This window comes from Saccoglossus kowalevskii, chromosome 18 (assembly GCF_978046115.1).
Source record: "Saccoglossus kowalevskii chromosome 18, keSacKowa6.1, whole genome shotgun sequence".
NCBI lineage: Eukaryota > Metazoa > Hemichordata > Enteropneusta > Harrimaniidae > Saccoglossus > Saccoglossus kowalevskii.
In genome coordinates, this window is record NC_140658.1 from 16,675,062 (window position 1) to 16,690,969 (window position 15,908).

Sequence of the window (15,908 nt, forward strand, 5' to 3'; positions counted from 1 at the left end):
TAACAATAGCTTTTCCCAAATTTATTATTCAATTTAATTTTGCTGTGAGAAAAAAAAGAACAGCACTTTCACAGTGAATCCAAAATAAAAAAAAAATAAAATAAAAATAAACACCTTGTTGATGATATCATTGACATTTGTGAAGCTGCTAAAGTAACACAAACATTTGAACATGAAAAAAAAACAAAAAAAGGACTACAAACAAATGCCGATATGCTTGTGTACCTCTCTTCAAAATACAATTATTGTACCTCTCAGAAAATACAATTTTTGATGTTATATGCACCTGTCATTTCTTGAAAATTCTTTGCATGTATTTAGAAGTACCAGTCAAATGGCTCACGTCAGGTGGTTGATCAAGATGAACTTCAAACTTCATACATATAGAGAATAATTACATATGCTGTCAAGTCAATGAGCGTGATAATTTTCACATTTCGGTACTTGTTAAAGAAGCAATGACACGTTGGCAGAAATTGAAAAACAACCATGCTGTTCCAATCAATCAATCAATCGATAGACATTGATTACAGCTGAACTAAACTCACAAAACTAAAAGTAATTTAATTTTAACACAGATCAAAAAAAAAAAAATTAAAACAAAAAAACTTTAGATTGGGATTCAACAATCATCCACCAACATCCCAGGTGCAAGTAAATAGCTAACTTTGAAGCCATGAGTTATGTAAAAAGTTGGCAATTGCCAATTGGTTCAGAAACACAGAAGTACACAGTTCCTAGATTTCTAGACTGTTAAATAATTTAATGGCTACAACCAATGTTATAAACATGAGAAAACTAAATTAATAACACATACTACCTAGATTTACAGTCATCAATAACCAATTCATTTGTGTTTCAACTAATAACTACAGTATTTTTGTTTACGATATCTCCACCTACAGCAACAGTATTGCATATTACGAAATGACACACAGAAATATGTCGGGTAAGTTTTTTTTTTTTAAGTTTCCAAATTACGTGTCAATGTTAAGTGTACAAAGAAAATGGAAATAAAGCAGGACTTACACTCATTAGAAATTTGATGTACTTTTTGAATTCTACTGTATTAGAGATTCGCTTTTAATAGAGCAAACGCACAAATCTGAGTACTTGAATATTAATAACAAATTAGTGACAACTCTCCGAAATGCTATAAAGCATTCAAACATTTGCTTTACAATCAACTTACTGGATAAAAAAAAAAAACAGGACAGATGACTGTATTACAATCAAGTATTATCCAAGAGACCTAGTCTACGATCTGGTGCCTCCAGAGGGCGCAACTACCTACTGAACTGTCAATAAAACAACAGTGTAGAATAGAAGAAACACTTTAATCCACTCTAATCGAGACTGATCTGTACACAGAATTTCCAAAATCCATGGATTCTCATAGACTTAACACTGACACATATTTATCTATATATAGAACAATACTATTAAAAACCCAAACAAAACAATATTTTTTAATTATTCAGGCCAATTATTACAGAAATAAGCAATGAAAGGCTTGCTAGCATTTGTAAAAATACAATTGAAAATAAAAACAAATTATAAATAATTAACATTGATCCTCTCGATATCGCCTGTGCAGAGCCTACTTTCTACACGTTACTATGGTTACTTATAATATTACAAAAAAGTCTGACATGGGCTTTGTATATTTCCACCTATTGTTAAGGAGAGCCAATACAATAACTTGCATATAATCATAAAGACCTGAGAGTTCTGAAGTGAGGTTTTCCACCAACAGGACTTTTTGTAGTTGTTGAGTTCCTTGTTCTGCGATAGTTTTGATGTCATGCCTTTCATATTTTAGTTCAATTAGTTCGTCTCTTCTCTAATTAAAGCCAAATACTCAAATACCAAAAAAAAAAAAAAAAAAAAAATTGAAAACAATGGTGTTTTGATCTTAGGGAAATTTCAAAGCTAGCACAAACTATTTGGCACTATCTCTAGAAACTTTTCTTCAAATTGAAAACTGAACTGATCCAGGATATGTTAAATAATAAAATTAACAAACCGAAATCAATGGATGTGGGAAACTACTTTTTATAGCGAGTCTTAAATTGAAAGAAAATATTTGTAGAACATATGTCTTGTATAACCCAAACCAGCAGCTGCCAATGCAGGAGCTGAGTGATTATTATTACATAAGTGATCTGATAAGAAAACATTGTTGTAAACAAAGAGCAACATTTTCTCTTGATACAAATTAAGGGCTGACCATTTGAGATTAAGGGGGATGTTTTCACATACACATGTATCCAGTTGACACTTCTGTTCAAAATAGCAATACAGGTATTTCCATACCCTATTATAAAGAACTCGCTGGCAGCTGACTCCTTAAGTTCATTATTGGTTTCAAGGGTAAATTTTACTCAGCAGTATTATCACTGATACGGTTAACAAAACTTTGCTGATTTGAAAAATCTTTCTTACTTTTTGCCTTCACCCTTAAATTACTATCACTTATAGGCAAACATGCATCACTTCAAAACTCCCGGCTGTACAAGTGACAACATTTTTTGTTTGTTTGATTTTTTTAAAAATCCTGGCAGATTGCCAAGGACTTGGTAACTACACTATGATGGCAATATTATTATTTAGTAGAAGTGGAGATATTTAACAATCTAAGAAATTGGCAGCCATCAATAATTCCAGCGCAATTTCCGGAGCAATTGGAAACTCTGGTATCTCTGTTGAACTGTTGGTATAGCGCACCTTGTACGTGAAATACATACACACTTTACATAGCACATGAGAACTGCAGGAAAAAAAGATTAATAAGGTTAGGTTGAAAATTATAATGATCTGACCTCGTAGCAGGTGACATACATAAGTAAATTTTTTTTTTTTACAGCTATGACCTTCACACAAATATTTTATCTGATTTCCTTGTTGATTTTTGGTCAGACTGGCATTACCAACAGTTAGCATATGGCTCATACTGCTTTATATCCGATACATCAAAAGATCCAGACAAAATAAACATGACAAGTACAAAGTACAAAGCAGTTTTACTACTACATCAGTGTTTTCTCCAGATTTCAAAAACATTTAGGGAGATTGGTGCCCTTTGTTGAAAAAAAAAGGAAGAAAGATTGTGAAAATTAGGGGACTTTTTCACTCAACCTTCAGGTTGAAAAAAAAAAACATGTTTTTTTTAATGACTACTGCTACAGTGTTCATATTTTTTTTCTCCAATGCTTTCTCACCAATGAACTGTGAGTGGTGGCTTCTCAATAAATAAATGGTTAACAAGTACATGCACCTTTCTCTAACCTACAAAAAATTGAAATTGTACAACGTGCATGTGCATGTGCAGTCAGCAATATCAACACGAATAACCCTCCCAACAGTATTTTATGACAATCACTATTGTTTGTTTCTAGGTAACAGTATCAATACAAGGGTGTGTTGTCAACATTCAAATTCAAAATTAGCCAAACCCAATTTTGATCCCCACATGCACAAACACATTTAGAAATTAGACACATTTATCATATATTTCAGAGTGCCAACATGAATGAATTGTGTAAATCACACAATTGCTTACAGTATATTAGAGAAAACTTGGCTACATTAGACAATTACAAGCATGATATGGTAACTGACAGTGTCTTTATACTCAGTATACTGTAAACCACGTAAATTTTACAAGAATCAAATTTCAACAAGTTCTTGGGTGAAAATTTGTAGCACTGAAAATTTTACAAATTGCAAATAATTATCAAAAATCCTAGCAGGCAAAATTAAGCATTTCAGAGTATGTCATGCATTTGTAATATTTGATTTAAAATCCCACACTTACGGTATTTCTCTGAAGTTTACTTCATTCGTTTCATTCTCAGCAAATTGACCTATGGTTTGAATGAAACACAAACATAATGAGTAAAAGATTCAATGTATTCAAAACATTTCCGCACTGCATCCCACAAACCTGGTCATCTCAAGTCCTGGTGAACAAGTCATTGAAAATGACACAGTCCCCGTTAAGTTCTCTTTGTGCTCGTCATATTAAAGCGGAGGGGTTGTCGCGAGCATGTCCTTGAAACTTGAGTTCCAAGTGGCGTATACAACAGATTGTTTATTTACATCAAAACACGTGTTTCGTGTCATAGTAATATGGCCAAAATAAAAACAGTCGTTATTCAGCCATCTTTGATCTGATTATGAAACACACTGATATGTATGATGTGTGTGCCAAATACGAATGAAAATGGTACATAAATTGTGGAAATATAGTAGTAAGGCCAAAAAGTCAGATGGCTGTCAATCGGCCATCCTTGACCAGATTTTGAAACGAATTGTCATGGACATGCATCCTAACATGTATAAAGTACATGTATGTGCCAAATTTGAATGAAAACTGACAGAGCACGTCCAAGATACTGCATAAAAAAACAAAAACAAGATACCTGCCAGTCGACCATCTTTGATCCAATTGCAAAATAAATCGTCATGGACATGTATCCTAACATGTATAATCTATGTACCAAGTTTGAATGACAACTGACAAAGCATGTCCAAAATACAACATTTTCAAAAAACAAGATGGCTGCCAGTCGGCCATTTTGAATTGAATCACTAAACCACTGCATATGCATATGTCCCACATAAGGTACTAGGCACATGCAAAGAATGAACGGAATCGGTCCACAGGATTCTGAAATATGACGTTGGATAGACTGACAAACGGACAGACGGACACACAGACGGTCGGACAGACAAACTCAGGAACTCACGGACGGTCGGGGACATGTATCCTAACATGTATGATCTATGTACTAAATTTGAATGAAAACTGACAAAGCATGTCCAAAATACGCCATTTTCAAGAAACAAGATGGCTGCCAGTCGGCCATCTTTGATTCAATTGTGAAATAAATCATCATGGACATGTATCCTAACATGTATAATCTATGTACCAAGTTTGAATGAAAACTGACAAAGCATGTCCAAAATACAACATTTTCAAAAAACAAGATGGCTGCCAGTTGGCCATTTTGAATTGAATCGCTAAACCACTGCATGTGCATATGTCCCACATAAAGTACTAGGCACATGCAAAGAATGAACAGAATCGGTCCAAGGGATTCTGAGATATGACTCTGGACGGACGCACGGACGGACACACGGAGACCGAATTATAAGTCCCCGTTTTCGGACTTGGTCCGAACGGGGACTAATTAGGCACTGATGATTCAAATGTAATAATACACACGTATAACAACTGTTATTCAAAAATTCATAATTTTTAGGGAACTGACTACTGGCTTCAGGTACTAGGTTGGGCCAGGCTCAGTTGCATGGACAAACTACACTTTGTCGCAAGCTATTAATTAAAAAATTACACAGTGCGTAGGCTAATGGATTAAACTACACTGTGAATAATAGGAGGAAGCATGCGTATCACCACCTAGCAGTTGAACATTATATTATCACCATAGTCATAAGGTCATATTGGAAACCACTACTTGTTAACTTGAATGCATCATTGGTAATTGTTATACTTCGCAGTTTGTCATTAAAATCAAAACTAAGAACAAAGTTTGAGCTTTTTTACACTGCCCGAGTATATGTAGCTCTCTGAAAAGTACAACAAACATGGGACAACACAAAATGTGAATTTTGATGTTTCCACAGAATACTTAAGGTGTAACTGAATTGGGCCAATTGACTTTTTTTTTGTGTGCAAAATTTATTTATAAACAACATTATGAAAGTGAAAAATGTACATAAATTAAATAAACGATCAATAATAATGTTCTGGATAAGGAAACCCCCACGTCCAATTTCTTGGCAGACTCAGAACGAGGCTCCAGCTAGAGAACCTAATTAGCATACAAGGGTGATTTGTGACGTCAGGAGGGTGAATTTGTCATCGTGGTGTGTGGTTCTTACCGGGTCCACTTAACATAGCTTTTATAGTTCCTGATGTCAGAGCATGGTCTCTTTTAACAATGAACTCCTGTCCATCTGAGGATACTAACTTCACATACATAGCATCAGGGCCTTCACATCCACCATACTGCTTGTCCTCATCTCCCTCCTTGTCTTTGGTATCAGCCATTGCAGATCTGCCTGCAAAAGAATACAATGTAATTGTTTTTCGAGTTCAATAACTTTCAGAAGCTGCTTTTCAACAGTTTTATAGTACACTGTAGTAAGTCTCACCATAGGGCTTGCAGGTTTCTGCCCAGCCTGATTTGAGTGCCAGTCGCTAATTAATATTCATGAGCTAATTAATATTCATTTTTCCATTCGTTACGATTTCACTAATTTAAGGTAGAGATGCAGTTTATTCGGCTTGCTTTTTAATTGAGTAATTAGACAATGAAGATGGTATTATATATCCAACATGTTATATATTTTCTGAAAGCTTATTATACAAACTTTGTAAAACTTGTCTTTATTTTAAATATCCAGAATGCGTTTTTGATTTTGGGTCAAAAATATGCTTTTTTGGACAAAAGTGGTTTAAAAAAAATTAGCTTAAAAACTTCAAGTCCGTTTGTGGGTAAAATTACATCACTGGATACTTTGGTATACTACTAATTCAAATGCGTCCACTCATCTCTCTAACGGCTTTCAAAGTCGCACAGCATGACCTCAAAGTTCACTCTTTTCTATTTTTGCATAATTTATATATATGCCGTAATAAACTGTCTGGACGCATTTTGAAGGGGGGACACCTTGTCAATAATGTGTGAAATTTTCGAGGCAAATGGCCAAAGCGTCTATCAGCTATTTTAATTTAAAACCCAAAAATTCACCAAAAATAGAAGATCAGAAAAAGGCTAATTTGCATATTTGGGTGTTAAACCGGGAATTACTGCTTTGTCATACTTTGTCATACTTTCTAGACTATTGAAATTGAAAGTTAACGTATAGACATAGACATTTTATGTAAAATCGTTGGACCAGAACAACTGCTCTTGAATATATAAATCAGAAACACGTCATTCATACCAGTGTTTTGATGGGGTCGGTAAAAACACGTGTCAATGCCCAGTAAATATGACGTCATCTCATGAATTATTAAACAGGAGGCGGTCCTAGGAAGGTGACCTTTTATCACGATCAAAACATCATGGCTTCTCTTCGATGTATTTTCAATAAAAAATCTACGAGTATTTCAGAGCCTATGGTTTACCGTGAAGAGTACAAAGTGGGATATTAAATTATTTATCCTCGATAATTGTTATGTAGTATTGAGAACTAACTCCAGGAAGCGAACGCACAATAATGACAAATCGCGTAATCCTAGAATCGAAACGCGAGGCACAGAAGTTTTGTTCAGCGTTTCCAATCCCATTTTTCCCACTGCAACATATTTGTTAAAAGAAATATTTGAATTCTGTTCGTTTTTTAAGAAGGCATTTTTTTATTTTTTTACGATTTTGGTAACGCCTTATTCAGGGATTTTCTAAGACAGTCGCAGACAATCAGCGCACGGACGTACGTACAAAACATGCTGTTGTACTACCGGCGACGGTCGCCTGCAACGTAAAAGTTCAAAAATTTCGACCGGTTTTAAATAATTTGTGTTGGATTAAATAATTAGTGTTGGAAATCTGACATGTTTTAAGAGTGCAAAATTAAGGTGCATTTTCGAGCGGTTGAATTTTTCCGAATAGAAATCAGCAAATGAAAAAAATCGGAGTGCTAAACAGTGTGTTAGTTTTAAAAAAATGGAATCTCCATCAAATTGACGTAAACTTCCCCATTTTTCACGGAAAAAGCAAAGGTCGTGGCCGAGTTGCAGGCTAAAAAACTCAAAAATCAAAACAAAATCATCAATCAGTAAGTATTATGACAAGGAAAACAAAACATCAGACGCGGAGAAGCGGTCAGCGCATCAAAAGAGTTGTTAATGTATCAAGTTACCTCTCTCTGTGATTTATTTTTCATTGAAATTATTTGCTTGTTTTCAATTAATTTTAGCGTATCTCTGCAATTTATTTTAGCATTGTCAGTTGTTTGCTTCATTGAATTAAACGGAGTTCGTCCGGTTGCAAACAAAGCTGTCTCGCACTACCTAGCAAAACTTGCGAATGATCGAAGTACAGGTACCCATTAGACAAAAGATACACGAAAGTTTGTATCTCCCCGACCCAGTGCAATATATCCGATTAGAATCAAAGCTCACGTGTCCCTTATTTGAGGGACCAGATTCTGCCGTAAATTCGGGATGGGATTTAGAAAAAAAATAGGACTTTTAAGGTGTATTTTGGCGTCATTTTCGGACATTTCAATCATTCCTGAATGATGCGTGAATTGAATGAACTATGACCCGTACAATCTCGATTTGCATATTGTCAATCAAAGGTCCTGTTATTTGGTTACTCATGCAAATTAGGCAATTGGACATAAACATTGCCACGTGTGAGTGTTTTTTATTTTTAACCAGAAAATAAACAGCAATTTTAATGGTGTTCCAATAAGAATTCATTGGTCAAATTTTCACAGAATGTTCTTTAGATAAAAATCAATATAAAAAACGAAAAAAACTATTTTTGATTAAAATTCACAAATAAACTGCATCTCTACCTTAATTATTTTAACTTTTATTTTAAATATTTCAATGTAAAATTACTCTGCTTTGAAAAAGTGAAAAAATATACACTTTATTTTTGCAATCACGTCTAAAATACGTATTTTGAGACATTGACCTCTGACCTGGCAGCCATTTTTTTTGTCAAAGCATGTCGTCCGTTTGTTACGAACAAAGTGGAAAAAAGAATTTAATTGTTTTCTTTACTAATGGAATGCTGGTAAATCACATTACCGGTAATAGTGAAAAATAAGTATTTCTTGTATCGCTGACTGAATATAGCTTATGAATTTAATTTTATGAACGAGTCATGAAGCCAAAAACATCAATGAAGTTTACTACACTCGAGCGCAAGTGCAGATTAAACGAACGACAGCTTGACGCATCGCTGCCAGTGAAGTGAGCAAGTTATTGTTCAACTCGACAAATCCCACACACAACTAAACTTGCAATGGTAATCCTTCCTTCTGTTTATTTATTGTTGTCTTCCCTTCCATTATCTTGGTGTACGACTTATTCTGATCTGGTTCGTTTGTTAAAACTAACAGAATGTCAATCGGAGGTTAAAACAAAAACACATTAGGCCGATGTCACACGTTTACGTTGATTTTGAACAGCGGTGTCTTCTTTCATTAAAGTTTTGTTGTGTGCTATTTTTTGCATTGTGGTGTTGCGTGTTAAAACCAACAATGACAATAGAATGATGGTCCAGTGGCCGACATCCTGTGTGTATCATAAACAAATAGAATAGTGCCGGTCGCCAACTTTTTGTCCTGGACAGAAATTCTGAGTGCCGGTCGCATGCCCATCCTATATTTACAATAGTCTGTTACTGGTATGGCACATGCACAAGGAACTGCAGTTCTGCAAGACGGCTATCACATTTGCCAAGTAATTTTTTCAACAAAATCATTGCCAAATGATTGTAGTACAACACTGCGTTGTGTTGTGTTAACCATCCCACACTATTTGGAAATTCATGAGTACATTCGGCTGGCACGCCCCAGCATTCTGATTGGTCAAATGATCCTGTTTAGCATTGTTCTTGATATCTTGCACCCAGTGTCATGACTATCAGGGGTTTTCCTAGAAAAAAAAAACTGCAAGAGGGAGCACAGCAATTCAGCGGCGCCACTAAGTGGGGGAGATAGGGTTCTCCCTACCAGGGTATGGAGTTTTTGATAATTCTAAGTTAAAATGGAACATTTCATGGCTTCCTTAGGCCAAAATTACTATCAGTCAGGTCACAGTTGAAGACTGTGGCCACATGTGATCTCTGGACAATCAGAATTTTATGGTTGCAAGAGGATCTGCTTCCTAGGGTAAGGGAGTGCATGGCCATGGCATGAGGGCGCTGCACCCATTCAAAAAAATCCCTGACTATTGTATTTAGGCTTAAGGTAGAGATGCAGTTTATTTGACTTGCTTTTTAATTGAGTAATTAGACAATGAAGATGGTATTATATATCCAACATGTTATATATTTTCTGAAAGCTTATTATACAAACTTTGTAAAACTTGTCTTTATTTTAAATATCCAGAATGCGTTTTTGATTTTGGGTCAAAAATATGCTTTTTTGGACAAAAGTGGTTTAAAAAAAATTAGCTTAAAAACTTCAAGTCCGTTTGTGGGTAAAATTACATCACTGGATACCTTGGTATACTACTAATTCAAATGCGTCCACTCATCTCTCTAACGGCTTTCAAAGTCGCACAGCATGACCTCAAAGTTCACTCTTTTCTATTTTTGCATAATTTATATATCCATGTTAATTGCGGACTTGTTATTTTTGTTCCACTCGCCGTAATAAACTGCCCGGACGCATTTTGAAGGGGGAACACCTTGTCAATAATGTGTGAAAAATTCGAGGCAAATGGCCAAAGCGTCTAGCAGCTATTTTAATTTAAAACCCAAGAATTCTCCAAAAATAGAAGACGAGAAAAAGGCTTATTTGCATATTTGCGCGTTAAACCGGGAATTACTGCTTTGTCATACTTTGTCATACTTTCTAGACTATTGAAAATGAAAGTTAACGTATAGACATAGACATTTTATGTAAAATCGTTGGACCAGAACAACTACTCTTGAATATATAAATCAGAAACACGTCATTCATACCAGTGTTTTGATGGGGTCGGTAAAAACACGTGGCAATGCCCAGTAAATATGGCGTCATCTCATGAATAATTAAACAGGGGGCGGTCCTAGGAAGGTGACCTTTTATCACGATCAAAACATCATGGCTTCTCTTCGATGTATTTTTAATAAAAAGTCTACGAGTATTTCAGAGCCTACGGTTTACCGTGAAGAGTACAAAGTGGGATATTAAATTATTTATGCTTGATGATTTTTATGTAGTATTGAGAACCAACTCCAGGAAGCGAACGCACAATAATGAATAATCACGTAATCCTAGAATCGAAACTCGAGGCACAGAAGTTTTGTTCATCGTTTTCATTCCCATTTTTCCCACTGCAACATATTTGTTAAAAGAAATATTTGAATTCTGTTCGTTTTTTAAGGAGGCATTTATATATTTTTTTCCGATTTTGGCAACGCCTTATTCAGGGATTTTCTAAGACAGTCGCAGACAATCAGCGCACGGATGTACGTACAAAACATGCTGTTGTACTACCGGCGACGGTCGCCTGCAAGAAGAGAGCTCCAGCTCCTAAAAGTTTTAAAATTTCGACCGGTTTTAAATAATTAATGTTGGAAATCTGACATGTTTTAAGAGTGCAAAATTAAGTGCATTTTCGAGCGGTCGGATTTTTCTGAATAGAAATCGGCAAATGAAAAAAATAGGAGTGCTAAACAGTGTGTTCGTTAGTTTAAAAAAAAATGGAATGTCCGTCAAATTGACGTAAACTTTCCCATTTTTCACGGAAAAGCAAAGGTCGTGGCCGAGTTGCAGGCTAAAAAGCTCAAAAATCAAAACAAAATGATCAATCAGTAAGTATTATGACAAGGAAAACAAAACATCAGACGCGGAGAAGCGAACAGCGCGTCAAAAGAGTTGTTACCGAAATGTATCAAGTTACCTCTCTGTGATTTATTTTTCATTGAAATTATTTGGTTGTTTTCAATTAATTTTAGCGTACCTTTGCAATTTATTTTAGCATTGTCAGTTGTTTGCTTCATTGAATTAAACTGAGTTCGTCCGGTTGCAAACAAAGCTGTCTCGCACCACCTAGCAAAACTTGCGAATGATCGAAGTACAGGTACCCATTGGACAAAAGATACACAAAAGTTTGTATCTCCCCGACCCTGTGCAATATATCCGGTTAGAATCAAAGCTCACGTGCCCCTTATTTGAGGGACCAGATTCTGCCGTAAATTCGGGATGGGATTTAAAAAATAAATAAAATGGGACTTTTAAGGTGTATTTTGACGTCATTTTCTAAGTTTTACCGTAGTCATTGACGCCTATTCAAGAGTATGATGTTTATTGTGACTAGCGTGAATGGGTAAACTTCGTTTCGACAATGAGCAGTTATCACTGTAAACAATGTTAAATTATTCTTCACATGCTCAGTTTATTTTTTGAGAACAATTATTTAAAAATAAAATCTCTCAGTCAATCAGAAACTCGGATTCATGCCTTCAAGGAAAGTCATGTTTGGACGCTCACATCGATTTTGTTTTTCGTTCGGTGGGCTGATGCCTTCAGTGTAGCTTTTGCCTCTTCCGACATAGAAATCATCTGAATCTTCTTTCTACCTCTCCTTCTTTTCACACCACGCATAATGTAATGATAAAAATTAGAAAAAAACGCTGAGGAAATATAATGTTTGGTTTGCTAGCGAGCGAGAACTGATTTAAGATTAATTGCACATGCGCGTAATTGAATGAACTATGACCCGTACAATCTCGATTTGCATATTGTCAATCAAAGGTCCTGTTATTTGGTTACTCATGCAAATTAGACAATTGGACATAAACATTGCCACGTGCGAGTGTTTTTTATTTTAAACCAGAAAATAAACAGCAATTTTAACGGTGTTCCAATAAGAATTCATTGGTCAAATTTTCACAGAATGTTCTTTAGATAAAAATCTATATAAAAAACGAAAAAAACTATTTTTGATTGAAATTCACAAATAAACTGCATCTCTACCTTAAATGGATTAAAACAGTGATAAAAATAATGTGCCAAAAGACCATCTTGGCATACAGCATAACATAACTAAAGCAACAAGTAAATTATTCATTTATGCCATTTATACGCACTTATTTGCATAAGATACTGAAGGTAAACAAAATCGCAATTGATGCATTAAAATCAAATTTTTTGTTTGAATTAGACCACACGATGATCAAAAAGTTAAACATTGGCAGGATAAAAAGTTCATATTTGTTTTGAATATGTGTTTAGAGAAATCAATGCTTTGCCATTTGGTGGAATTTTGATGGCCAAGTCAGCAACCTCAGTTCACCTCATTTGAATATTTGAGTCGGAAATATCTACATCAGTTGACAAATGTGTCAAGATAACACACCATTTCAAGAGAGTTAGCATCATTCTCTCAAAACTGTAACTGTATTGTAACATCCGCAAAGGCATGGCGACAAGGTCTCGTTTCTGTCAACAGTAACTCCCACCAAAGCGGAAAGTCATTCAACATATGTGTTTGATCATTTAGTATTGTCACAGTGGTTGTTTTAATTCAATTTCAATACATTTATGCAGGATTTCCGGGGTTGTATAAGTTGCACAAACATAAATGGCAGTAGACACCAGGAGATGTACTGATAAGCTTTCTGGAAATTAGGTCCGATGAATGCATTTCTGTTGCTATTGTGTTAAACTTATCAGGGATCTCGCCAGCCCAACGTGGAGTATTGTTGTAATTTATTATTCGTACCATCAATTTCTAAAATGTATATATTCACAGTAATGAACGAACAAATAAAACTTCCGAACTTTCAAAGTTACGACGTGACATAACTTACTTCGCGATGTTATACACTGATTATTCCTCTTACTCAGTTATGATGCCAAGCAAAAAATGTTACTTCGTTTTTTTGATAATGTCAGTACAAGCTCACTATATTCATGAGGTTTTCATTTTGGATTTTTAGGGCTCAATACAATATATTAAAATGCACTTTTAAGTTTATGTGCACTTCTATTCAGATATGGTTCTTATATTGCAAATACCAAAAACAGATCTGGGACACAGTCAGGGTGCATACAGTGTAAAGGTGCTGACTATAAACAAAAATGATGTTAGAATTGAAATTAATGTTACAATTAGGAATGTCTACCAGCAATACATTACAAATAATGCAATAAATCAAATTACACACCTGTAATGAAAATATTAGTATTAAACACATACAGTTTTAATACCATGACAACGCTATTTATATTACTAGTAGTTTGTTTGAAACAATCTAATGCTGGAACTTGGTGTTGTTACTTGTAGTAACTATACATAGTCATTAAAGGCCCCTGTATACTATAAATACGCTCCTAAACAATAGGGATATTGTCATGCTGTAGTAAACAGCTCCAGCCAAGCTCCGGTAAAAATGTGTTTTCTCGAACTTACAGGTCGATTATGTCGTGCCAAAGTGGATGCATGTGACTATGAATATCACAGCAGTGACTGTGTGTAGTATTTATGACAATAAATAATGTACGAGCTGAGATTTTGGCAGATAAAAGTAAAAAAAACACGAACCGGGGAAAGGGACGCGCTACTAATCTTGAATAATTAATTACTGTCAATCAAAGTCACGTGATGTTGGACCGCTGAAACAGGTTGCGTCATAGGCTATGCAAGTGATTAACAACACTCATTAGCATAGCCACACCTCCAATTCACACTTGCCCTGGGCAAGTGAATTGGGCCTTTAATAGTGAATAGCAGTTGAATTGTTGTTGACAAAGTCAATTCATTACACAACACCATGATTTATTTCATGCAGTTGGGCAGTGAACTAAATTGGATATTTGAAAAATGAACAACTGTTTGTGTCTCAGTTGTTTACAGACAAGACTCTGTTTCTGTGAAAAATATATTACATTATGAGAATGATTGTACATTTACGATTTAAAACAGGAAGTAGCAAAAAAGAAAGTCTGATTGGTTTGACAAAAATGTTGTTTTTCTAAGAAACTCTTTCACAGACGATTCACCTAAAACCAGCGAATGTAATGGTAAAAATAAATCAACGAAGAAGACCCTGACAATGTTGGACAACATAATTGAAACCCAGACTGCGAATACGTGAATGACTAAGGGTTTGAAGCTACTTGATGTTGTCGTACGAATTCACACTTGTTAAGTACATGATCAACATAGTCAAAATATATTATTCCCCACTGTCTATTTGAACTATTTTAAACGTGGCATATAACAACAATGACACTAAAAATCAAAAGACATCAAAACAATACGTTCGACAACTTTTAACGGAGGTTTATTCGGAGCACGCGTTTGTTGCCATTTCATAGGTATTTCGATGACGGCATTAGTTCCGCAAACGAAAGGCCGCATTTTCTCAAAATACAGCCGCGATTATTGGGCGATTTTCACTCATGATCGTAATTCGTGTGATCATGATTTGCTGTATATACTCTTGATGGAATATGGTTATTTTAAACTCAAAGAATGTTGCTTATTACCTTCGAATTGTTGGTGGTATTTACAGCAGATCCGTGATGTTTTGTCCTGCTTCTTGCCAACCGGCGAGGCTGAAATACCCGGATGCTTAACCTGCGACCTAATTTATCTCGCAGTGGATCATGGGTATGACATGACCCGAAAAAATAAAATGGCGACGTCCACAAGTAAGCATGGTAAATTAGGAAATAGATTTAAGAAGAGGAAAAGAGGTGGAATGAAAGACATAATGTCCAACGCAAACTGGAAGACTGTAGATCTTGGTGACATGGATCTTTCTCAGATTGACGAAGCCGGAGAAATCGTGTGTTTTGAAGAATTGACAGATTATACCGTACTTACGACATCGGGGTCGAAAAAGCAAAAGATCGCGAAATCTCCAAAAAAGTCGGAGGAAAAAGATAAGGTACGGGTTTACCACATCTTGAAATAACTACTTTTTCACATTCGACACTGTGACGACACTAAGAAACTCCATCTTGGCTGAATCATGGACATACTCATATAAACTGTGTGTGTGTGTGTTTTGTTTTTTTTTCAAATGCCACTGATAAACTTTTGAGCAATATACCATCTCTAATGTACTCTCAAATAACAATCGTTGAGAGCTATGATGAGTGTTCTGTTCTTGTCAGATAAATGTAGCACTGTCATTGTCACTGTTTTTCATGTTCCTGTGAACAAAACTGTACTGTAACACGGTTACTAAGAA

At 35.3% G+C, this 15,908-nt stretch overlaps 2 protein-coding genes across 2 annotated transcripts in view; one reads left to right on the forward strand and one right to left on the reverse strand.

Moving 5' to 3' along the window:
• LOC100373373 (elongin-C) lies at positions 1 to 15,293 on the reverse strand. Its single transcript, XM_006819505.3, has 4 exons — positions 15,199 to 15,293; positions 5,911 to 6,090; positions 3,818 to 3,866; positions 1 to 2,770 (listed from the first exon to the last, which is right to left on the reverse strand). The coding sequence occupies exons 2-4, from the start codon at positions 6,077 to 6,079 to the stop codon at positions 2,629 to 2,631; spliced, it is 360 nt and encodes a 119-aa protein (XP_006819568.1). The 5' UTR covers positions 6,080 to 6,090; positions 15,199 to 15,293; the 3' UTR covers positions 1 to 2,628.
• Positions 15,275 to 15,908, forward strand: part of LOC100373822 (ATP-dependent RNA helicase DDX24-like) — a 17,818-nt gene continuing 17,184 nt past the window's right edge. Inside the window, exon 1 of the mRNA XM_085492860.1 lies at positions 15,275 to 15,602. Coding sequence (XP_085348986.1) covers positions 15,330 to 15,602 — 273 coding nt within the window. The 5' untranslated portion in view covers positions 15,275 to 15,329. The remainder of the gene's footprint in view (positions 15,603 to 15,908) is intronic.